Source organism: Phodopus roborovskii, unplaced genomic scaffold (assembly GCF_943737965.1).
Source record: "Phodopus roborovskii unplaced genomic scaffold, PHOROB, whole genome shotgun sequence".
Taxonomy (NCBI): Eukaryota; Metazoa; Chordata; class Mammalia; order Rodentia; family Cricetidae; genus Phodopus; species Phodopus roborovskii.
In genome coordinates, this window is record NW_026125397.1 from 13,728,420 (window position 1) to 13,754,678 (window position 26,259).

General features: G+C 35.2%; 1 protein-coding gene across 1 annotated transcript in view; it reads left to right on the forward strand.

Annotated features, from left to right (window-relative positions):
- Trdn (triadin) overlaps nt 1-26,259 on the forward strand; it is a 322,095-nt gene that overhangs the window by 93,553 nt on the left and 202,283 nt on the right. Inside the window, exons 6-9 of the mRNA XM_051175313.1 lie at nt 11,574-11,639; nt 14,375-14,428; nt 19,222-19,404; nt 25,036-25,095. Of these exons, the coding sequence (XP_051031270.1) occupies nt 11,574-11,639; nt 14,375-14,428; nt 19,222-19,404; nt 25,036-25,095 (363 nt within the window). The remainder of the gene's footprint in view (nt 1-11,573; nt 11,640-14,374; nt 14,429-19,221; nt 19,405-25,035; nt 25,096-26,259) is intronic.

Genomic DNA, 26,259 nt, shown 5'->3' on the forward strand with positions numbered 1-26,259 from the left:
CAAAATAACCTGGTAATATTTCCCCATAAAAGAAGTAGGAATTTATGTTGTAATTATAATCAGAACAATGTATGTTCTTGTGACCTTGTATTGAGTTTGTGTAGTGAATAATACAGTGGATCATTACATTTGCTTAGAAGAAACACAACCAAACATAACTCTCCCTGGATTACTACATGTTATTACCTCAAATATCAGTCATGTAAATGGCCTTTCATGAATTCGTGGGATGAGTTCAACACAATAGAATAGTTATAGGTCTGAGCAGTAAGATTTAACACAAGTTTGCACAAAGAGTTCTCTTTCCATATGAGGGTAACAGTTTATAATAAAACTTTCATAGATCAAAATGGCCTTGAAAAATAGCTTTCATGTAGAGTGCAAGAATTTATAATATGTATTTGTCAAGCTAAAAATAATGAATACATATGCACATGGAAATGAACAAAGCATTTTGAATCCACAGCTCACGAGTGTTTCAGGTGAAACAATGTCCATTGTAGAAGTGGAGCACGCAACACATCAGACAACAGAAGTTGACTAGTCTCCTGATATACAGGAAAATCATTGTCTGTAGTTTTGGATGCTACCTGATAGCTATATGTCCCACAGGCTAGAAGGATTTGAAATGTCAGTGAGCTTCCTGCAGTGTCATACAAACTCTATAGTTATGATTCTTTTAAAAGTGATACAGTAGTATAAATTAGATGCTTTCTCTGCTGTGAAAAAAAATGTGTGACAGATGCAGATGAAGGAAAAGAGGGTTTATTTTGGCTCATATTTACAGTCCATAGTGAGTCAAGATGAGAAAGGAATAGAAAAATCAGTAGCTTTCTTAGATACAAATAATGAATTTGCTGCCAGTTCCCTGCTTGGAGCCTCCTGAGGCCTGGGTACTGCATGCAGGGGGAGCCTGTCCCTGCAGACCAGTCCGCCAGCTTCCATCTACAGGAGGAGCCCAACTTCCACTGCCCTGCTCAGAGCCTCCTGACGAGTGTGCACTGGGTAACCCTTATAAGCAGAGTGGCCCATCCAGAGTCTGTCTGTGCTCTACTCCCACCACCATCCACTGGAAGATGGGAAACATCAGAGTATTGGACCTGCCTGTAACCTACCTGAAGATAACCTTAGTACCGTACACACTAGGAGAGGGAGGGACCCCACTGGTACACACTGGAAGGAGGATGGGCAGACAACAGCATAAGAACAGAAAGATCAATATGATGCCACCAGAGTCTAGAGACTCTACACCAGCAAAACCTGAACATCCCAACACAAATGAAGCAGAAGAGAATGACCCTAAAAACAACTTTATGATGATGACAGAGACCTTTAAATAGGTAATGTAAAAATCCCTTAAGGAAATGGAAGAAAAATCAAACAAAAATTTTAAGAAATGGAGGAAAAGACAAACCAAAATTTGCAAGAAACAATTCAAACAGTGCAAGGTGTGAAAGCTGAAATAGAGACAAAAAACAAATGAGCAAACAAACAAAAACAAAAAACAAAACAAAACAAAAAATCCAGTCTTAGGGAATGAAGAACTAGAAAAGCTGGGTAAATGATGAAGAACTACAGATGCAAGCATAACCAACAAAATACAAGTGATGGAAGAGAGAATCTCAGGCATTGAAGATACACTAGGAGAAATAGATTCTTTGACCAAAGAAAATCTAAAGTTCAACAAATCCCTAACACAAAATATCCAGAAAATATGGGACAACATGGAAAGGCCAAACCCAAGAATAATAGGTATAGACGGTGAAGAAACCTGACTTAATGCTGCAGAAAATATATTCAACAAAATCATAGAAGAAAACTATCCCAACCTAAAGAAAGACATGCCAATGAAAGTACAAGAAGCTCCCAGAACATCAAATATAGTGGACTATAAAACAGTCTCCTTGCCACATAGTAAACCAAACACCAAAAATATAGAACAAAGAAAGAATATTAAGAGCAGTGAAGGAAAAATTCCATGTAACACATAAAGGCAAACCTATCAAAATTACACCTGACCTCTCCATGGAAATTATGAAGGCCAAGACGGTCCTGGATGGATGTTCAACTAAGAGACCATGGGTGCTAGCCCAGACTACTATACCTAGAAAAGCTTTCAATCACTATAGAAAGAGAAACCAAGATATCCCATATTAAAACCAGATTTAAGCAATATATGTCAACCAATTCAGCCCTACAGAAAGTTCTGGAAGGAAAACACCAACCCAAGGAAGTTAACTACACCCAAAAAAGATAGGCAATAGCTAATTCTACTTTACCAACAGCCAAAAGAAAAATGGGAGGAAATCCACACATAATACTACCAACAACAACAAATCCAGACTGCCATGCTTTAAAGTTAAAATTCAACAAGAATATAAATTGAAGAAAACATACAAACTAATGGATATTGAACAATGTGCAATTGCACCATTCCTGGGTCAAGGAAGAACTAAAGAAAGAATTTAAAGACTTCCTAGAATTCAATGAAAATGAAGACACAACAAACCAAAACTTATGGGACGCTTTGAAAGCAGTGCTAAGAGGAAAGTTCATAGCACTTAGTGTCCACATGAAGAAACTGGAAGATCATCACAATAGAGGATTAACAGTACAACTGAAAGTCTAGATCAAAAAGAAGCAAACTCACCCTATTGGAGTAGATGCCAGGAAATAATAAATTTGAGGGCTGAAATCAATAAAGTAGAAACTAGAAAACAATAGAAATAGTCAATGTAACAAAGAGTTGGTTCTTCAAGAAAATCAACAAGATAGACAAACCTTTATCCAAAAATAACCAAAGGCAGAGAGAGAACATGCAAATTAACCAAATCAGAAATGAAAGTGGGACATAATAACAGACACCAAGGAAATCCTGAGAACTTTCAGTTCATACTTTGAAAACCTTTATTTCACAAAATTGAAAAGTTTAAAGGAAATAGACAATTTTATGGATGGATATCACTTACCAAATTTAAACCAAGAAGAGACAAACAATTTAAATAGATCTATAACCCCTAATGAAATAGAAGCAGTCATCAAACCAAACCAAAAATGTCCCATCCTAAAAAAGCCCAGGGCAAGATGGTATCAGTGCAGAATTTTACCAGATATCCAAAGAAGAGCTAATACCAATACTCCTCAAATTGTTCCACAAAATAGAAGCAGAAGGGTCATTGCCAAACTTTTTTTTTTATGAGGATACAATTAATTTAGTACTCGGGCAATACAAAGACACAGCTAAGAAAGAGAACTACAGACCAATATCCCTCATGAACATCGATGCAAAAATACCCAATAAAATATTGGCAAATGGAATCCAAGAACACATCAGAGAAATCATCCACCATGATCAAGTAGAATTCATCCTAGGGATGCATGGATGGTTCAACATATGAAAATCCATCAGGTTCAACATATGAAAATCCATCATTGCAATCCACCACATAAACAAACTGAGATAGAAAAAAATCACATAACTAGATGCTTAAAAAGCCTTTGACAACATCCAACATCCCTTCATGATAAAAGTCTTGGAGAGATCAGTGATAACAGGAACATACCTAAGCTTAATAAAAGCAACATTTAACAAACCAACAGCTAACATCAAATTTAATGGAGAGAAACTCAATGTGTTTCCTCTAAAATAGGAACAAGAGAAGGCAGACCACTCTCTCCATATCTTTTCAATGTTGTACTTGAATTACTAGCTAGAGCAATAAAACAACAAAAGGAGACCAACAGTACACAAATTAGAAATGAAGAAGTCAAACTTTCTCTATTCGCAGATGATATGATAGTTTGTATAAGTGATACCAGGGAACTCCTACAGCTGATAAACACCTTCAGCAAAGTGGCAGGATACAAGATTAACTCAAAAGTAATTCAGTAGCCCTACCATATACAGACAATATGTGGCTGAGAAATAAATTAGAAAATCATCACCCTTTATAGTAGCCACAAACAAAATAAATTATCTTGGGAGAATGCTAATCAAACAAGTGAAAGAACTGTAGAGCGAGAACTTTGAGTCTGTCAACAAAGAAATTAAAGAATATACCAGAATATGGAAAGATCTCCCATGCTCTTGGATAGGTAGAATCAACATAGTAAAAATGGCAATCTTGTAAAAGACAATCTACAGAGTCAATGTAATCCCCATCAAAATCCCAGCACAATTCTTCAGAGGCTTTTAAAGAACAATACTTAACTTTGTATGGAAAAACTAAAGACCCAAGAATGCCAAAACAATCCTGCACAATAAAGAAACTTGCAGAGGCATCACCATCTCTGACTTCAAGCTCTATATAGAGCTATAGTCCTAAAAACAGCTTGGTATTGATGCAAAAATAGACAGGTAGACCAACTGAACCAAATTGAAAACCCTGATATTAACCCACACACCTATGAATACCTGATTTTTTACAAAATAGGTAAAATTATACAGTGGAACAAAGAAACATCTTCAAGAATTGGTGCTGGCATAACTATATGCTGGCATGTAGAAGAACTTAGATCTATATCAATTGCCATGCACAAAACTTAAGTCCAAATGGATCAAAGACTTCAACATAAATCCAGCCACACTAAACCTCTTAGAAGAGAAGAGAATGTGGGAGTTACCCTTGAATGAATTGGTACAGGAGACTACTTCTTGGGGGGGAAAAATGCCATTAGCACAGATACAGAGATCAACAATTAACAGAATGGAAAAAGATATTCCCCAACCCACATCTGAGAGAGGGCTGATTTCTAAAATATAAAAAGAACTCAAGAAGCTAATCACCGAAACACCAAATAATCCAATTAAAAATTGCAGTACCGAACTAAATAGAAAATTCTTAATGGAGGAATCTAAAATGGCTGAAAGACCTTAAGAAAGTGCTCAACATCCTTAGCCTTTAGGGAAATGCAAATCAAATAACTCGGAGACACCATTTCACTCCTGTCAGATTGGTTAAAATCAAAACCACCTAAGACAGTTTATGCTGGGGAGGATATGGAGAAAGGGAATACTCCTCCACTGCTGGTGGGAGTGCAAACTCTTACAGCCACCTGGGAAATCAGTAATGTGGTTTCTTAGGAAAATGTGAATCGGTCAACCACAAGATATAGCAATTCTACTCTTAGGCATATACCTGAAAGATGCACAATGATACAACAAGGGAATCTGTTCAACTATGTTCGTAGCAGCATTATTTGTAATAGCCAGAACCTGGAAGCAACCTAAATTCCCCTCAACTGTAGAATTGTTGGAGAAAATGTGGTACATTTACACAATGGAGCACTACTCCGGGGAGGGGGGGGCAATGAAATTGTTTGAAATTCTCAGGCAAATGGATGGAACTAGAAGAAACCATCCCGAGTGAGGTAACCAAGTCAAAACAAGACAAACAAGGCATGTACTCACTCATATATGGATTTTAGACATAGAGAAGAGGGTTACCAGCTAACAATCCACACTGCCATAAAAATCTAGGAAACAAGGAGGACCCTAAGAGAATGTTCCCCCTGAGAAGAGGAAAGGTACAAGATCTCCTGAGCATTGGGAACATGGGGGGAGGGGAGAGGGGCTTAGGAGAAAGAGAAGGGAGAAGAGGAGGGGAGAGGAGGACATGAGGGAGTAGGATGATTTAATAGGGGGAAGAATAGAGGAGAGCAAGAAAAGGGATACCATAATAAAGGGAGCCGTTATAGGTTTAAAGCAAAATCTGGCACTAAGGAAATGTGCAGAGATCTACAAGAGGTTGACCCCAACTAACAATCTAAACAATAGTGGAGAAGCTACCTTAAATGCCCTTTCCCGATATTGAGAGTGATGACAACCTTATATGCCATCCTAGAGCCTTCATTCAGTAGCTGATGGAAGCAGACGCAGACACCCACAGCTAAACGCTGAGCCCAACTCCTGGAATCCTGTTGCAGAGATGGAGGAGTGATGAGTAAATGGGTCAAGACCAGGCTGGAGAAACCCACAGAAAACCCCCTGAACAAGGGGGAGATCATGGACCATAGTCAGATAGCTGGGAAACTTGGATAGGACTGACTTACACCTCCTGAACATAGGTTAGGAGGACTATGAAGTCTAATGGCCTCTGGTACATGTCATGGGATTACTGTGAAGAATTTGTAATATTGTCCTAAATTAAGCACTCTATATAAAATTATGAAATCAATAAATGAACTAATTAAGTAAACAGTTATCAACTGAAGTCATATATTAGATCAATACATATTTGTGTATTTTAGAATGTGTTCAACATCTTTTCCCTTAAAGAAAAACAAAGTTAAAACTACACTGAAGTAGAGGTTTATCCCTACAGTGCCAGCCTCTATGAGACCATGTTAAGTTAAAATTTAAGAATAGACAAATTCAATTTTTGTTAAATCCATGAATTGCAGAATCCATTTTTAGCATACTCAGTGACCTTTTTGTAAGTATGTTGGTTATTTTTCTGTCTGTACAGAATTAACATTCAACCAGTTATTTCCAAAACGAATTACACATATAGTTGCATACATTGACCTGTAGTATACTTGTTATTTTTCTGTAGTTATGGCCGAAGTCAAACTTATTCTTAAAGGGTTGAAGATGAATTTGTTACATCCTTTTGTCACGGGAATCTTACTCTGGCTTCCACTTATCTTTCTGGTCCTTGGATTTTTTTACTAAAAGAATTCAGGAGGGATGCATAGAATTAGCTGTAGAAGTCAGGCAGGGGTATTTACAGAGTAAATTGTGGCATCATCCTCAAGAATGAGAATAGAAAATGGCCAAACTGTCAGTGCAGAGTCGAGTGTTAATGGGTAGACACAAATGGACAATGGTCAGAGAGACCATGGTGTCTATTTAAATTTTAAGTAGGTTTTATATTTAGAAAGTCACTGCAACAGGCAGCTTTCCAGAATCCTATTTTACTGTCAAAGTGATTGACATATCCATTTGAATTGACAGCTGCATGTCAGGGCAACAATTTGTGAAGCCACTTTCTTGATTGTCATCATAGAAAGTTGAGGACTCTTAGAATTGATATTGAGTAGTTACTATTGAGTAGTTACTAGTTATCGGCTTTCCTGAACTCTCAAGATGCCCTGTCTCGTCACAGTGCCAGACATAAGACTAAGTCCTGTCAACCTGAATTTATTATGTTACTTTAGGACAATACCACAGCATAGCTTAGGGAAACAGCTGGATGCATGAATTCTGTGACGCTGTTCAAAATGGTAGACAGATACTAAACTTCTTAAATAATATGGTGATTTGAATGAAATGTCTCCCCATAGTCCGGACATTTGAACATGTGGTTCATAGTGGTGGTTTAGGGAGGTTAGTACTTGTGGAGTTGCTAGGTGAACTATGTCCCTAGGGCTTCGAAGTTTTTAAAAGACTCAGGCTATTTGGAGTTTGCTTTCTCTGCTCCGTACTTATGGTTCGAGCTGTTCCTATTACCATTCTTGGTTCTTGTTGCCATGATTCCCCATCATGATGGAGATGGGTTTTTATCCCTCTGGATCCATAAACACAAAGTGAGCCCTTCGTTCTGTAAGTTGCCTTACTCATAGTGATTTATCACACACGTAGAAAAATAGCAAATGCAGACTGAAACTTCAAACTCCAGTAACTGTGTGTTCAAAATGTTTTGAAAGTTCTTGGTGTGATGAGCTGCCGTTTTTGAAGGAGACAGCTAAGCAAATGTACTAAATAGTTATTTGAACAAAGAATTATACTGGCTGGCCACACACCCAAGAATATATGGGTAACACTAATTGACCTTGATATTTTAAAAAACGAAGACCCAAAGTTGGCTGGGAATGAAATTGCAAGTAGATCTGGGAGGATTGGGAGAAGGGAATGAATATGATCAAAATGCAGTATAACACTGTGAAATTCTCAAATAATGAATAATAATGTTATCATGTCGGTTAATAATATTTTTATATTTTTTAATTTTGAGATTATAATATAGTTGTATTTTTCTCCTTTTCCTTTTCTCCCTTAAATCCTCCCATGTATCTCTCTTTACTCTTTCAAATTCATGGTCTCCTTTTTTATTGATTGCTATTGCATGCATACATGTATATGTATACACATACATATTTCTCAATCTAACCTGTTATATTTTCAGGAACTCCTGCTTAATTGAAATAAACAATTAATATGTATGAGTTATAGGTGAATCTGTTGCAATATTCAACTTTTCAAAATTAGTAAGAACTAATATCTCACACAAATAAAAAGCACCAGAAATTTCAAAACAGGGAAATTTATTAAAATAAAAGCCAGAAACCTCTATCAAGTAAAGCCATGGACTTCAAATCTTTTAATTGGCAATGTATAATGTCTACTGCTCAAAAAAGTAGTATTCAGTAATTCTGAAGAAAGCCAAAAGGGATCTTAAATGGTTAGTTTATTGTCACCGGTTAGTTTGATTGATTATTAACCTATAAAGTTATGCACTTACACAGTTTTGCACCAAAACTTTCGTTAAGAACTCCAAGACCTTCAGAGGAATAGAACTGGAAGGTTGAACATAGTGAGATCTCTGAAACTCTTAGAAAGCATTAACTCTTTCTTGGCTGCTGGGTTTAAAAGCAGGGAGTATGTAGCACAGCCTGGGGACTGCTGGCGAGGAGGAAGCTATCTGTTTCAGGGCTGAGCTGAGCAGAATGTTCTGGTCAGAGGAAGGTCAGTCTCCACAAGAGCAGGGATAGTACTCCATGCCAACTCAGATGCCAAGCGACAGAGCCACTCCAACTGGTGGATTCCATTTGTTCTTGATTATGAGCCTACCAAAGGGTCTTTTGTTTCACATAAATATGGACGGCAAACAAGTTAAGCTCCAACAGGTGCAAAAGCTTATTTTGCCCTGGGTTAAAAGTACTTTTATGAAGTTATGACTTGCCAGTCTAGGTTGGTGGCAAGGAGGTAGGTTGTTTTTTTTTCCCATGTGGGTGACAGGTTATTAGTAGAGATATCAACAAAGTTAGTTACTGTTGTTGCTATAGCGTTATATTTTTATTTCAAAGTAATTATTAAAGCAGTTACTGACTGTTGCATTGCTGGGTCTAAAGTCATTTCAATTCTTGGCAAAGTTTGAAGTTTCAGTCCAAGTAGCTTTGGTGGCTTTCTGCCATTTTGAACAGCTCCCTGTTGTTTCCTGGGTCCAGCTGTTTCAGTATGCTGTATTGTGGAGTTAATTCTGAAGGGAGATAATGGAATTCCACCATGTACCACAGTGTCAGTAAATCAAATTTTGATTGAAAGAACCAGCTTTTTCCCCTGGGTAATGAGAATGAGGAGTCAATATGTTAATTTGAGTCTGATTTCAGCCCCTTTGCTCTCCTGATTTTGTATTAACTCTCCCGTTTATGCCTGTGCACATGTCAATCTGAAAATCTGCTAGTGGAATGGACAGCCAGCTGTCTGAATTGTGGAGGCAGAGCCACAGATTATGTGTCCCCTGGGGGTCCTTTTAGTCAGGGCTCTGGATGCACAGCTTATCTCTCACAAACTTGGTTCTCCCTAGAGAAACTTTAAAAGAGGCTTTGTTTTTGCCAAGAATTTCTTTTTGGATGTCAGCTTAATTAACAATGATCCAAAGAAAGAGAAATGAGTTATTTGTGGTCTGTGTAAGTGCTGATTTCCTATCCTTATTTTTGAGTTTTTTTTTTTTTTTTGTTTTGTTTTTTTTTTTTTTTTTTTTGTTTTGTTTTTAAGAAACAAGTTTCTCAGCAACACCAAAAATAACCATAAAGTGCGAAGGGGAATAACATGGTATTGCCTGGATATTATGAGGTGGGTTTCCCCTTCCTGTTCTAGCTCTAGATTATACTTAAGAGATTTTTAATAAGTTACAAAAGTTTCCAGAGATTGAAAGCAAATAGAGGTTAAAAGCAGAAAGGATATTAGCTGTTCTTATAAAATATTGGAATTTCATATATTCCAAAATACCATTAAAAGTGTACTGTATGACAGATACTGATATTAACTTCCCTTAAGAGATCTCATCTACTGAGCAGTCACTAATAAACAATGGCAACATTGTTACTTATTAATACTTATTAAGAGATGGTGTAATTGGCTTCTAAAATAAGGGTAGATAGGTTTGAAATTTACAGAGAAAACGCTTGAACCAAGCCCGAAGAGCCTTTCATGGAGTAGGGGATGGAAAATGAGGACACATGGTTTTGGGTATTAAAGATGGAAGACACGAGCAAGCAGAGGGAAAAGTTCTACACAGGGGGCATTGATACCCTGCAGCAACAAAAACTCCGTTAAGACTGACTGGAAAGTTTAAGGTAAAATTCCTGACAGAAGAGAATGGACGGTAATCAAATGTCAAATCACTTAATCAGTGAAATATTTATAAATATATGATAGTTTCAACTTGTGACTCATTCCACGCTAAACAATGGGTAGGACACTAAGATTTGTTACCCACACATGCCTTGTTAAAAACAAAGTTTCACAGCCTCGGAGAAAATATTGTATTAAAGGTGCAATAATATCATACCTACAACAGACATGTTGCTCAGAGATTCTGAAATGGTCTTTCCCTTCTTGTTCTCTCTAGGTTAATTTACTTTTTTGTTATTGTTTTTTTTTTTTGTTTTTTTTTCACATCCTTCAGTGTCTAATCTACTAAGGTGCCTTCTCGAGATATGTAGATGAGATTAGATCCCCATTATCCACACTGACATGCCATCCTGCTTATTTTCTCTGCAGCAATTACATTAAATGCAATTAACTACCTCTGCAATTATTTGTTTAGCATTCATCATCCATTAGTGCGTTGACATCCCATTGAAAGGGGAGGTATTTTTCTTGCCAAAGATAATCTTCAGCTCTTGACAAATGTTCTCTGTACATTCCTGTATAAATACAAGGTAGATAGGGGATAAAAAGAAGATGGGTAAGAGAACAACAAGAATCTTAGATTGAAATAGCTTAAAGAATGAATAAAGTTAGGAAATAGGAGAGAGATGTCTGGCTTGCTGATTAATTAGTACTATGAATAAATAATAAGGTAAGGTTTGGATCCTCTTGGAATAAATAACTGGATCATGGCTCATTAAATTGCTTCCTTTGGAAAGATGTGATATCATTCCACTCTTATTTCTGTTATGTATTAAACATGCAGTTTATATTCATTGTTCTATGCTTTAGGTTCTGGAGACTATATCCTTTCATTTTTGTCTTCATGTATTTCTGACATTCATCCATTATCAAAACCAGACTTCTTTAACATATATACACATATATATTTGTATATATATTACATATAGATGGTTAGAGAGAGATCTTCCAATTCATTATGTTGAAGATTGAAAACCGTAGGACATTTTTATCTTTGCTGTCAGATATATTTTAGTATTGCTTATGCTTGATTGGAAAATAAAAGCAGGTATCAAAAAGCAAATCTATAATTATTCTGAAGTTTAATCTGAGTATGTAAACCTTTATGGAAGCTAAAAGGTGATTTTTACAAGTACTTTAGAAGCTAAACTGTCATGCAATTGCCTCATAATCATTCCATTGATTTAAATTAAAGGTATTACCTTTCTCTTTCCAGTTTCACCCAGAGAAAAGGAAAAAGGAAAAGAAAAAATAAAAGACAGAGAAAAACCCGAGAAGAAAGGTATGTAGTCATTCTTTTTACCACTTTAACATTAAAGATTTTTCCTCTTCATTACGTTTAGACTTTAGAGAATTTTGATTTCCTCTTCTAAAATTTGTATTATGTTTCTTTTCATGGAATAGAACCCCCAAAGTGTAATTTCTGGACTAGAGAGAATAAAGTACGTTAGGCTGTTGTTACAATGTTAGTCTTAGAATATATGTCAGCCTTCCCTCCGGTAGTTGTGAGCCTATTAGAGAATATTACTTGAGAAAATACTGGTCAGTTACATGGGAAAAAACATTCTCACCTTTTAATTCAATTGTCTATTATATTACCATCTTTGTTATTGCTTATTTATTAAGAAAGGATAGGTAAGGCAACTTCACTGTTTGAATCATGCATATGCACTGGAAATGTTGCCCACAACTGCCCTAATGTCTCATTTCCCATCCCATGTCACCCCAGGTGCTAACACAGCCATCTGTGTGAAGGTTTGTAAAATTCTCTGGAGCTTCATTAACAATATGTATACAACATTTACATCATTAATATATGGTTTATAAATATATGTATTTATACAATGCCTTGCTACCATACTAGCAAATTATTGTTCCTTTAGTCTATACAAAATCTGGCGTGTCTTATATTCTACTTTCCTAAATCAAAAATACCACCTAGAAAATTGTTATTTTCTTCATTGCTTTTACAAAGCTTCTTAGTATTTGAAAAAGCCTATTTTTTATAGTTTATTTCTTTTAAATTTTCATTTTACATATCAATCCCAGTTCCCTCTCCCTCTCTCCCTCCCCTCCTCTTTCCCTCTCTCACACTCTGTCATGCCCCCAAGCACCCTCTCCCCACACCCCCATCTACTCCACATGTAGGGTGATGCCCTCCAGGAGGGGTCATCTAAATCTGTCAAGTCATTTGGAGTAGGGACTAAGCCTTCGCTCCTATCTCTAGGTTAAGGGAGTATCCCTCCATACCTTACCTTATTGTTAAGTGTAAAATATATCTCAATGTGATTTTCTCCTGTGTAACTGTTCATATCTCTCGCCTATTCATCCCCTGGTTGTGTGTGTGTGTGTGTGTGTATGCACGCGCACGCGCGCACGTGCATGCAGGATGTTCTTGTATCTAGATTCATTTTCCTGTACTATGTCTGCTTTTGGATTTTCATTAATTAAGCCACCCACTGTACTTCACCATGTTGTGTGAAGTAAGATTGTGGTTTGCCTTCTGCTGTTGTTAGACTGCATGACGTTTATATCCTCAATATCATAGCCAGCTGACTTCAGGGAAACTCTGCAGCTTAGATGGAATATGGAGAATGGATGTGATATTTATGAACCAGAGCAGAAGAAACATGTTTCAATATTACTTATTACATATTCACACTTGAATATTAGAGTTAAAGAGTTGTCCTTTTATTAATATTTACTTAGTGGTAATTTCCTTGAATTTTAGAGCTCTCCTCTTCTTTGTCTGTCTCAGGCATATTTGTTCATTTCTCATCTGCTGGTGAGATACCAAATTCTGAACATAAGGTTCCATAACCTGACAAAATCAAATAATTTTGTGGTTCTTATTAATTTTCATAATTCAATATTGCTAAATGTTTTCTTTAATTAATTAAAAAAATGTTCTTAAAATATAAATGTAGAAAATTCACTCCAATTGAAAATAATCAGAGATAAAATGCCCTGTGCAAGTGTTCCTCTGTTTCCTGTATTCCAGTTAAAGATGTTTATGTTTTAGGATATATTATATGGAAATGTTGACATCTTCCATAATGATCTGTTTATTTGATACGTAAGACTATGCTACACATGCTATTGGACTCCCTAGGATATTGTAATCTCAACACTGAGACCTTAGGATTTTTAATACATACCGAACAAAGACATGTTAAATAAATTCACGTTGACAAAGTAAGTTAAATAAATTAGCTGAGGATATAACTCGGGTATCATGTAAACATTGATAAATTAAAACCTATTATTTTAATAATCATTTTAATTATCTTATATAGTACTGTTGATTCTCAGAGAAAGGTGTTACCCATTAGGGAATCTCTGTAAATGTGTTGCTTGTACAAAGGATATTGATGTACAGCATCGGTAAGCAGGCACTACAAATGCTTGGCATCTTTGCGATGTTTAAAGCAGCCCTGTACCCTGGGGAGCTGCTCTTTCCCCAAATGCCAGTTGTGTGCCTGTTGAGGAACGCTTTGGCCAACCAGTCATCAGCCATGATAATATCTTTTGTTATTAATGCTAAAAAGAAGTATTTTCACAGTGTTTCTATTATGTTTGTTATAAATTTTTTCTTTTTTAAATTTCTTTATGAAAGCACCATTTGAGTAGAAATCTATAAAAGAGAGATGACAGATCTAGCTTTCAACATAATATCTGTTTGTTTTAGCTAGGATCTCACTATTTAGCCCTAGCTGTTCTGGAATTCACTGTGTAGACCAAGTTAGCCTTGAACTCACAGTGAGCTGTCTACCTTTACCTCCTGAGTACTCATTAAAAGCATTTGCCACCACAGCCAGCTACTTTCTAATTCATAAAATCTAATTTCATAATGTATTCTATGCAGCTATTACTTACTGGCTACTAGATCCCTAAGATGGATCCAAAGTGTCATAAATCCCCATGGTTTGGATGCCTATAAAACTGTAGTCAGAAGAAAATTGGCTTTGAAATCTATTAAAAGTCATATAATTTTCTAATGTTAATTTTCTGTTTAAGCAACTCAAAAGGAGAAGCTTGAGAAAAAAGAAAAAGCAGAGACAAAGACCAAAGGTAACTTTTGTTTTTTAAATTTTTAAATTAGTTCTTTGAGGGTTTACACAATGCATGTTGATCATAGTCACTCCTCCCCTAACTCTTCCCAGATCCACCCCTATTTCAGTGCAAAGGTAACTCTAGCCTTATTATCTTCATTCTTGAAGTCTTTTGATGAGCAGAGTGTACACTTTGACTGAAATGTGAATGTTTGTAATAATTTTTCATTTCATTTAATGCAATAGTCTGAAGTTGGATATCTAAAGAAAAATAAAACCAAATACTCCAAAGAGATAATCTCAAAATGTGAAAATAAAATGTCATCACATTTTATTGGCAGAATTTTGGTCTCTATGACCCGTATCCCACACAGTCTTCCCCAGGACACTTCCAGATGTAGTCAAGTTTGATCAAAAGTTGGAACAATTACCTCAATGTAACCACCTGCACACAATAAACAGCTCCAATGTGTTTAAAAGCAGGAAATTTCACAGAAAGCAAAGCAAGTTTTGAAGTGTGAGGTCTTAGCCTCCTCGGCTACCGTGAAAATTATGGTGGGTACAGAGGAACCATGAACAACAACAACACAAAGCAAATTCTGTATTCATGATGAATAAGCATGGAAGGCAGTTTTTCTTACAGAAACTCCATACAGAGCACAGTAGGTTGGTTGCTTCGTTTTGGTCTTGTGAGCCCTGGGACAAAACAAGAATTTGCACACAAAAAGCACCATGATAATATACATCAAGTCCATAAAAAAATCACTTTCCTATTTTGGAAGATTAATTGAGCTGTATTTTTTCTACCCTAGGTTGGTCTACCAAATATTTTAAGTAAAAAAAAAAATAAGCATTTTAAAAAATAGCACAAATATGTCAAATCAATGTAAATGTTTTCCTTATATTTTAAAATGTGTTTGATATAAATAATATACTGGAAAAATCTTTTTCCAACATTTTCAAGAAACTAGTTATGAGTGAGAAATAAATGGTTATATTATATAAGGAAAGTTGAATTTTTAAAATAGATTATAAAGCCAGATGTGTAGTAATTTATTGTTCTTTCAATAGTGTACAGATGTTTCTGGTCCCACTTTTTTTTTTTTTTACAAATATGATTCTTTGCATTTGGTTTCCTGGTGCTGGGTTTATGAGCTGGTGTCAAAATTCTTAGTGTTTTATATAGATGCTGGAATAGATTTCAAGCCTTCATGATTGTACTTTACCAACTAAGCAATGTCTCCAAACCCTCAAATTCTTAAAATAATGTTACGATGAATTCAGTAAATAAAAATTTAAAGTTTGAGCATCCAGAAACCAAATGCAAAATTCAGTACTAGAATGAGTATTTCCTTTCGCTAGAACAATAAATTATCAGAAACTCAGGATGGTGACCAATATGGAATTTTAATCCAGTTACTTCTGCACTCAATGTCTCACGAACTACATCGTTCAAGTTTGGCTCGTCCAATTCATTGAAGTTCCTGTCAATCCTCTGTTCATTGTCACAAATCCACACCGACATGATGACCGACTTTCCTAAACTTAGCAAAAGAGAAAATCGGACAGAAATCATGATCTTAGGTTGACTAACAGGGTTTTTAATCCAATTACTTCTGCCATAGACAATTGTTTATCCGATTACAAGACTAGTCAGCTCACAAAGAGCTGAATGCAGGGATTGTTGGCAGCCACCTTCAGTCTGCCACTGCCAACGATTCCCATTTGCACATGTTAGTCTTGATAGATGTAAACAAATCCTGCATATTTTACACATATATAATCTTCCCACACATGTGTACATGCATATACACACACACATATGTTACATTGGGACTAGAAAATGCATACGTGATATTTATGTTATGTTGGAAATATAGTATTTTCTAAGAAAAATAGAAGACTAAAAATGCGTAAACTAAATAGGTGATATCTGAGTTAAAATAAAAGTGAACTCCTTTAGAATGGTATGACAGGTGTGGAAGCTAACGGTTTCTTCTTTCACTTCCACAGGACACAGTGTGTGACTTTTGTTTGGTTTAAACTACAATCTATCACTGTATTCTGTGTGTCAAGGGAGGTGATTTCCCAGCCCATCCTTGAAATTCTTCCTGAAAGAACATGCATAAGTCAGTGTCACCACATGCCTGGCACGTGTAGTAGGCCCTCAATGCACAGTACCTATTTCTGTAGTTCACCAAATTAACAGAGGAAAGAAGAGAAAGAGGCAAAAGAAGTTAAGAGAAGTGAGCCAAAGTTAGGCCTCGTTCTCATGCCCCCTTCGTCCCCGCATTTCTCCAATGTGAGGCAAATTTAGTCTTTTTAGGAGTTGACAATAGAAGAGGAAATTTTCCACTTTTATATAAAAAAGTTATTGTCGTGCTTCTGTTGAATTATGGTCATGCCTCTAAAAATTGACTGTGCCTGTGAAAAATATTGATGGTATGAAAATAATCCGAATTTCACCAATCTTTAACTCCCAAGCACAAGGACAGAGGTAAAATCAATTGTGGTCTACAAGGCACAGATAGATGGCATTTAGGATAGCTAAAATTACAAATTTAATCAAAAGTACAAACAAACAAAAAAGGCTGGTAAAGTTTCAAAGTACAAATATGTTTATTTTAAACTGTTCATATGTGTATGTGCAGTGTACAAGTACACACATCATACACATGAGACACACATGTAGTAATGCATTTTTCTTTGAGTCACATTTTGTAATTTAGAATGCATTAATCCTGTTGTTCTCTGAAAATAAACACTTTAGTATTGGATACTAAAGTAAGAGAAAGCTAAAAATTGAGTTCTTGAAGTAGTTGTTCCAAGCCTGGCAATAGAAACAGATAAGTTAACAATCTTGTACAATTAAAAATCTTCAACCGGGAATAAAGTTCACATCTTCCTTAATAAAAGTGCTGGCAAGTAAACTTTTTTTTTGGTATGTGAATGGACTATTATAGAATTCAAATGTTTAGAAAAATATGGATACGGTATTTGACACAGTTTAGTGTATAAAAAGTACACAGTGTGTTAAAAAATTTAGCATAGCTGTACATGAAGAAACTTGAAGCAGATGAATGCAGATATCACAGTGTCTTAAATTCTGTGCTAGAATCTCCAGAGATAATAACAATGTGATTATCTTTTTAACTCCATCAAATAGCAGCAAGACAAGACCATCTAGGTTCTCTGGGAGGGAAATTTAGGTGTACACATCAAGTTGTATATGAATTTGTTGTACAAAACGGGGAGAAAGAAGCAGAAAACATTGTATTGTAACAAAGGAAAGAGGAAATATTCCACCATATATTTAAAAATCTATATTTTACGAAGAGAGGAATATATGAGAAGTTTTTGGCAATAATACTCGATAATTGGTTTAGCATAGTGTCTATCCATGTATAGCCTTGGTGCAATGCATCTTTGAGACATGCAGTGGTAAAGACACTATTACAACTTCCTGTTTTTCATCTTCTTTTGTTCTTGTATCTAAGGCAGCATCACATCTCTGGAATTTCTTTAAAAGAGTGTATGTGTATCCATCTGATGCTGGTCCAGTGATCAAAACTGTATCACAGATGATTTGGGTTTTGTAAATAGACTGGTTTCTGAAATGATATTATCATTCTCTGTAATAGAAATACAAAGATACATGTCTGAATTTACATCAAAGCAAAATGCATGGAGTGCATTATTTCATCAAATTATTTAACATGTGTGTCAAGAATACCTCTAAAATGCATTGACAATCCAGCTAGATTCCTTCACTGTATGTCAAATAGTGGTATATGGACCCATATGCAAAAAAGTCAGATATGCAATACCCATTACAACATATATTCATAAGTGAAGTATATTGTCAATGATTTAAAAATGATTGAGTCACAGAAAGGTTAATCTATAAACCAGCTCCCTTTCCCAAAAAATACTACCATGTTAATGTATACTAAATAGATATGTGCATTCCTGTATATTTTGCTTGCTAGCAATCTTTCCTAGGACATTTTAATGTCTTACAAACCCTTAGTAATATTGTTTCTGACTTGTAGGAATGCATTATCTGTTTCGTACTGTCAGGCTTTGCAATCCTGGTCCTTAGGAATGTCTATCTCTCAATTATTCTCTAGTAGATTTCATTGTTCTAGTTTTGTTATTCAGTACCATGCATGAAAAAATGAAAAAAATCAGTTATTATATTAGAATTACTTTTTTGGCTGGGTGGTGGTGGCACATGCCTTTCGTCCCATGCAGAGACAAATAGTTCTCTGTGAGTTTGAGGCCAGCCTGGTATACAAAGAGAGTTCCATGACAAGCTCCAAAGCTACACAGAGAAATTGTGTCTCAAAAACAACAACAAAAAAGAATTACTTTTTTGAGTAGTTATTAAGATTTTATAGTTATGAAGCAAAGTGATCACATTCTTTTAAAAGGAAATTCTTTATTGGGATTTTTAGTACAAACATTTTTCTTACTGAAGATGCTCAAAGCACAATCTCTGCATATGACAAATGACACATTGTGCCAGCTTAAGCTCATGGTTAGAAAAACCAATTACAAACAAGCAAACAAACAACAGTGCTAACAAAATCCAAATCAGTATTTCCAGGCACAAGTTAAGGAAGAGATTCAACATGTCTAGTAACATATTTATAGACTTTATAATACTCTGGCAACTGTCAATAGTATTTACACCAGGACACTCATTGGCTTTTATTTCCTTGTTTGTGTTTGAAATGGTACATGAGGAATAATGATAGTTGAAGAATTATGTGAACAAATGAGTTAAATAACTCTCTTAACTCTTTGCAGAAGACAAGAAAGTAAAGACTAAGGAAAAGGCTGAAGAAAAGACTAAGAAGGAAATGAAAGTTGGGAAACAGGAAAAAGGGAAGCTAGCAGCTGCAAAAGTAAAAGAAACTGCAAAAACCACACCAAAAGCCAGGGAGAGGGATGAAAAAGAATCCCCAGCTGTACCTGAGCATGGACAGAAAGGTAAACATCCCGAGGAGGCAGCAGCCGGAGGTTCTGGAGGTTCTAAGAGAATCTTGGGCAAGAAGCAGATGCACTCCAATTAAAAGCTGAAAAAAAAAAAAACATGAAATTAAACCTCAGATGGGGTAAAAAGACAGATCCAAGCTGATATGCCTGAAAGGAAATACAGTGAGTTGGGTATTAACATATTAATAGATACACTAAAATGTGTTCAAATAGCTAAATGCATTCTTTAAGTATTATAAGAGAGCACTAGGAATTATTTAAATGTGGGGCTGAGTGATGAGACTTTGAGGATTTCAGTCAGGAGTTGGAACAACAACTGAACAATTATATGTGTCAGACTCTGGAGAAAGATGGTTTTAAAATCTGAGAGCAACCCTCAAGGAGTTGCTCAAGAACCCAATGTACAAATCATACAGAAGTAAAAATACCATGAAAACTCCCCTTCCTTGATGTAGCTGCGATGATACCATTAAGAATATGTGCTTTAAATTATCAATGCATTTCATTGTTGTTGGAAACATGTTGTAAGAAAAAGAAGCGTCCCGGTGCTTTTTTAATCCCCTTACAAATCTTGAGAAAGCTCTATATAGGACAGGTGTACTCTTCAGGAATGACATGTTTACTCACTAGAAACATGACAGGAATTTCTTTACAGAAATGTGCCATACGAATATAAAAATTTCATTAAGGGTCTCTTTGGCCCACTATTAGAGTCCACTTCGGGTTCTTCATTGCAAAATTCATTCCTCAGTCCAGGATGCTACAAATCCTAACTTCCCTATTCAGGACACAGTGTCCACTCAGTAGCAACTGTTTATGAGAATGGCAGGTCTTTTCTAATGAATACACAAAGTGAAAATTTCCTTTACTGGAGTAGCAATTGAATAATTGTATCCAAAACTTAAAGTGAACTGATTTGCATCTATACAACTGCATCAACTCTTTTAAACTTTTTTTATTAAGAAGGCTATTTCATCTGTAGAACCGGAAACATGTTTTTTTCTCAATATTAGGTACATAATATGAATTACACACTCTGTATTTTCATCTTATTTTCCAAACTTCACAATATTTATAAACTTTGATAGATAAGTAATGCATGTAATCTTATATTTATAGGCACATGAAGAGTATTTTTTTCAAAGGAAATAAGAAAAAAAAGAATGGAATAATTACCTTTCTTTTTTCTTTCTCCTTTCCTTTTTTCTTTTAGTGGCTCATAAGCTTTAGGTAGCTCAAACCTATTGTTTACAAGGTGATTATAGGATCTTAAAAAATTGAAAATACAAAGTGTGACCTTTGTAAATAATAATCATGCATGAATCTCTGTGCTATAAAAGAATACAATAAAGAAAAATGCTTTAAATGGGTACTTTGCTGTGAGAAAAATTGGGGAAATTAATCTTTTGATTCACTATAAGCACAGTTGGAGAGTTTGCATTCCAATATGCCCTTTAAAAGAAGAAAAGAGTACCAAGAAACCAATTAAAACTTATCAAGTGTATTCTAATCTATAATTTCATTATATAAAGCATATGCCATTTACACTGAATGTCAAAATATGTATTTAGTGACTAGGAACAGGAGCACAGTTTGGGATGTTTATTTTTCATGATTCCTGGGGTTTGAGAACTGTATTTCAATGAGAAACTTGCCACACCCGGACACTTTCAAAGGGTGTCACTCTCCAAGTCACAAATACTGTATTTTGTCATATCACATATCACTAATCAAATTTATTAAAGATATAAATACATCCCAATTCCATTTTAATTTACTCTTTTCATGTTTATATAAAAAGCTAGTTATCCATTAAAATGAAACCCAAATTTCACTTACATTTAAAAGCAGAGGCACCTATGCAAAGATTATGTTTAGTCATAGCTCCCTACTGAGAACTGTTACCTCTAATTAAATAGTTGTTTAATTAGGTAGACATTAAAATTTTAACTTAGAATGGCTGGCCAAAGTCTGGCTAATTTTTTTTTTCTCCCTCCATTCCTTCCTTTCTTTTGTTGTTCTGTTAACCAAGCTGGTATTTAAGAAAAAATTTTTTAAATGCTGGTCACGTGGTAGTAACAGTTTAAGCAAAATGAAGACATGGCATTTTCTATTCATTTTTTCTTTTTTAAAGAGGTAACTTCGATTTTTAAATTCTTAAATCGATAGCAAAACAAAATTGAGTTATAAATGTCTCTGGGCAAAATAAGGTTTATTTACTTAGTGAAACTATGCCAGTTAGGGTATTTTTTTAATTTATTTTCAAATTTATGCTGTGTGTATGTCTATGTGTGGATTTGTGGGGAAGAATGCAGGTGCTCTCCAAAGTCAGAAGAGGGCATCAGATTCCAAGGAACTGGAAGATGAATTCACCTCTTCAAGAGCATGAAGCCCTCTTAGTAATTGGGTGGTTTCTCCAGTTCTTCATACAGAGATTTAAAACAAACAAACAAAAACCCTTTAAACACACAGTGCCCTTGGCTCTTTTGGAAACAATCTTATCTGAGACAGACATTTGTTAGCAAAATTTGCCTATAGAGTAAAAGTATCATTTAGTTGCTTTCAACATTTACTATTGCAGTATATAAACAATGTATATATACTTAAGACATTGAAAATGCTGACCATAAAGTTACCCTTACTTGCTTATCATATAATCTGCTTTTTACAGACCACCTCAAATTCGCTCAAGGTGAGGTGGCAAAGTTGACATGATTTGACATTTTTCCCTGGTTTCTGCTGCTTTCTACCTAGTCTGTGGGGAAATAAACTCTCACAGCTGTTATATGCTATGCTCATTCTTTTGTTATTTTCATTATTTTTTCTAACAATGATGCAAGTATTGGTGGCAGCTGGAGAAAGTGTAGTTAATGAGGACCCAGCATAGCACACCAGACCACATGCACTCCATCCTCATTAGAGACTGTTTTTTGAAAGACTTTTCTGCTGATAGTCTGTGACCAGAATTCAATTTTCCCTTGGCTGTTTCTCCACAGGGAGCACGGGTTGAGCATCAGCACCTGAGTGGCATAGCCAGTGCTCCCCGAGGAGCCACAAGGCTGGAATGGACAACATAAAATTAATTCTAGCAGATTTTTTTTTTTTTTTTTTGCAAAACATCTTAAAATGGTGACCAAATAGAAAATTACTTTATAGAAGTTACTGCCCTATAACTATAAATGTCAGAGTGGCAGGCAGTTTAGACTTTCTTTAAGAGTAGTTTCCTGCTGTACTGAGGTAGATTTAGAGACGTATTTCCATAAAATGAATATTCTAAAAGCCAGAGGACTCAGGCAGATGAAGGCCAACACCGCTTCCTAGAATTTTCTCAGATTGTTAAGGTCAACCCTGAGAAGAGGTGGAATTCAGCATTATAACAAAAATTAATTTAAAATATTTTGAACATATATAACAAGTAATAGGGGAAATGCTATTCCAGGAAGGTAATTTACACATAGTGAAGATTTTGGGGTGTGAGGGTATAAACAAAGGAAAAATAAATAGGGGAAAAGAAATGCAAGGTTGGAGATCATGATTCTGTGTATGGTATGGTATTGTTACTGTCTTTGGATCTTGATCAAGTGTATTTTCTATGCCAGTGAGAGAATTAAAATTTAAGAAAACTCTGGAGTGCAGACAGAATAATCAGGTGAAGAAACATTTTTGATGGGGGTGTGGAAATGACAGAAAGTTCTTCTGTAGAGCCAACAGAGCACACGGCAAACCCAAGTCCCATCTCTCTTTGAGAGCTGTTTTTTTAAAGTCTTCATCCCCTAATTTAGGATCAATCAGTTTGAATAAAGACAGAGAGAGTGTTGGGCTCAAAGCTTTTAGGCATTGAACCTGCAAGATTTGTCCACCAGCAAGAAACCCTCATGGAGGGAGAAAAAGTTTTAAACTGGTCTAGAAGCTGTGGAGGAAGCTTATTCTGTTATTCTGTATCTGAGGTTCCTTTATCACAATCTGTTGGACTATCAGGGATCTAACTCTGAGTCCCTCAGTATAATTAGACACTGCATGGGACTGTTAATAATACATACTTGTAATAGACCTGTGGTGTTAACAATTTTGTGGGTAAGAGATCCATACATCTACATTTTAGCATATTTCCTATCACTTTTAGAAACACATATGAAGGTACAGAGGAAGAGATAAATTATGAAACAAGGGTATTTTTCACACTACTCCAAATTCATATGTTTCAATTGAGAAAAAAGTAAGATCCTTGACCTTGTTTTATAGTGATTTTTTTTTATTCTGCAAGAAAGGAATAAAAGAAATGTGTCCCGAACGTGAAAAAAGAAAAAGAAAAAGAAAAAAGTGAGAGAAACCCCTATTTCAATGTCACTTTTGCCTAACAGCACAGGATTCCCACAGTCTGGGATGGGACCATCCTAAAAGTGCCCCAGTGGACTGAGTAGATTCCTGGGCTGGTCCGAAGCTATCCTTTTTCTAGTCCCCACATCGTTTCAGCAACCCTTGCCCATGTCACCTTTGGAAATGACATGAGTTTTGACACTTTCATTAAAGAAAAGAAGCCTATATTTTAGATCGATTGGTAGTAGCATCATTTACAATTTCAGAGAACTAGCAGAGCTTCACAATATAATTGTTTTCAACTGATGTCAACACTCTGAAATATAAATGAGGTTTATGAATGTTCTTTAGTATGTATTTATATAGAAATATATTTAATTATTTTCTGTTTGATAAAATAATTTGGAATAATTAAAAAATGTGACATACTATAAAATTCAATAAACTTTTTTGGTGCTAAGGTGTTGTTTGCTTTTGGTGTGTTACAAAATGCCTAATACAATTAAATTGTCAATAATAATGGAGATTAGAGTTAGACTGACCACAGGATATCCCAAAGTTAGCAGGAATATGGACTTCATTGGGATATATGTAACTAAGAGGTGAAAGAAAAAAAAAATATACCAATCCTGAAGCCACTTTGGACCTTGCCTGTCTCAAACATCTGTTTACTTTGTTAGTTTTATTTTTATAGACTACAGACTAGCCAAGAACATGAAATGATATCTGATGACCGCTCAGTTAATTTGCTTAATATTTCTGTCATTTGGTGATTTTGACTGGTTTTTCAGATCATTTTTCTAGTAAAGAGAGTTTCCATGAACAGGACCCTAAGAGCTTACAATGGGCTCTGTCTCAAGCAATCTGCAGCTTCATTTGGACAGCGAGCGACAGTTTTGTGTTTAGCTAGAAGTTGGTAAACACTCCTAGTTAGAGAGAATGTTATTTTTTGTAAGTCATGTTTCCTTTTTAAAAATTTCACACAGACAAGTGAGGATAGTTGTTTTAAAGTTAGGGAAAGGTTTTGAATTTTCAAACACTTTTTTACCATGAGGCAATCAGCAAATATGTTTCCATATTTAAAGGGTCTTATAGGTAATATGTAGAATGTTATGCTTATTATGTATTTGGCTATGTATGTTTGTAATATCACAATTTATCCCTTCATAGAAGTAAACAGTAGGCAAAATATACTTTCCATGTTTGTTTTTTTTGTTTTTGTTTTTTGGCTACACCTTGTCTCCATACAAAATAGACAAATGTTGATGACATGTTTTTATTGTTTCTTTTTTCTCTTTATTCTGTCAGATCAGTATGCATTCTGTCGATATATGATTGACATGTTTGTCCATGGGGATTTAAAACCAGGTACTCCAAACAATTCCTATTGTTGTCTGTTTTAATAGCCTTTGTTTCTAAAATTGTCATCTTTTTCTGTACTAAGCTAAAATTTCATTTAGAAACTTACATAATGCATGTGCAAACCTAGACTAAAGACAATAAAATGCAGAAATAATAAATGGGTACTGGGGCCTTTAATTTTACTTGCATTTGCTGCATGGCCTGTTGCAAATGAAGTCAGCTGAAAGCTCAAATATTAATATCTTTATGTATATAAGTGCTAATATCTTTAATAATATCTTGGAGTGAAACAATGAGTCACTTGATTTGATTCCTCGTAAGTTTAGAAGAAAAGACTTATAACAAGGAAAATGTCAGAAAAAAAAATCTTTTTCTGATAGTTGGCAAAATTCACTATGAAATCCATCACTTCTCAAATACTAAGACTTATCTTTCCAGATCATTCAGATTTTCTTATTTAAATATTGTCTTTGCTGATTCCAGAGAGCTAATCTTCATTAATATCACTACAATGTAGTAAGGCTTTTATTTACAGTGGCAAACCTCTACTCTCTCATATCTTTTATATTTTTCAAACTATGCTAAAGAAATCTTAATTAAGATTGATAATTTTATTCCTTGTACTATGCCTTATAAATATTTACGACCCAAGAAACTAAATACTCGGAATAGAAACTCAGTTTCAAGCAAACTATACTTTGTTACCTTAACTGTTTTGTGGAAGTCTTTCAAAAATGCTAATTATAGCATATGCATGCATTGACAACAAAGGATAACATTCCTGAGAAAGTATGAAATACAGTTAGTTCCTATGTATATTTAAAAGCTCAAGAGAAACGAATCACTTTAGGACGTTGAACCAATCCCAGGAACTGACTCTGTCAGATGATTTTTGCTTCTTCCTTCTCTTGTAGTCTTTCTCTTCTCTCCTCATTCTCCTCTTCTCTTTCTCCATGTTTACATTATTTAGATAGTGTGATTATTAAAGATGAGCCTGGAAATGATAAGACTTTATCGATGAAACTAATATCTTCCAACATCTTTAAATATTCACCTAACAACATTTGTCAGGCCTGTGGGAAAAGTGATTTTCTAGCATGGGATTTTAATTAGCTGTTGAACAGCTGCTCTTCAATGTCCTCCCATTTAAAAAGGAATATACAGTAAGGA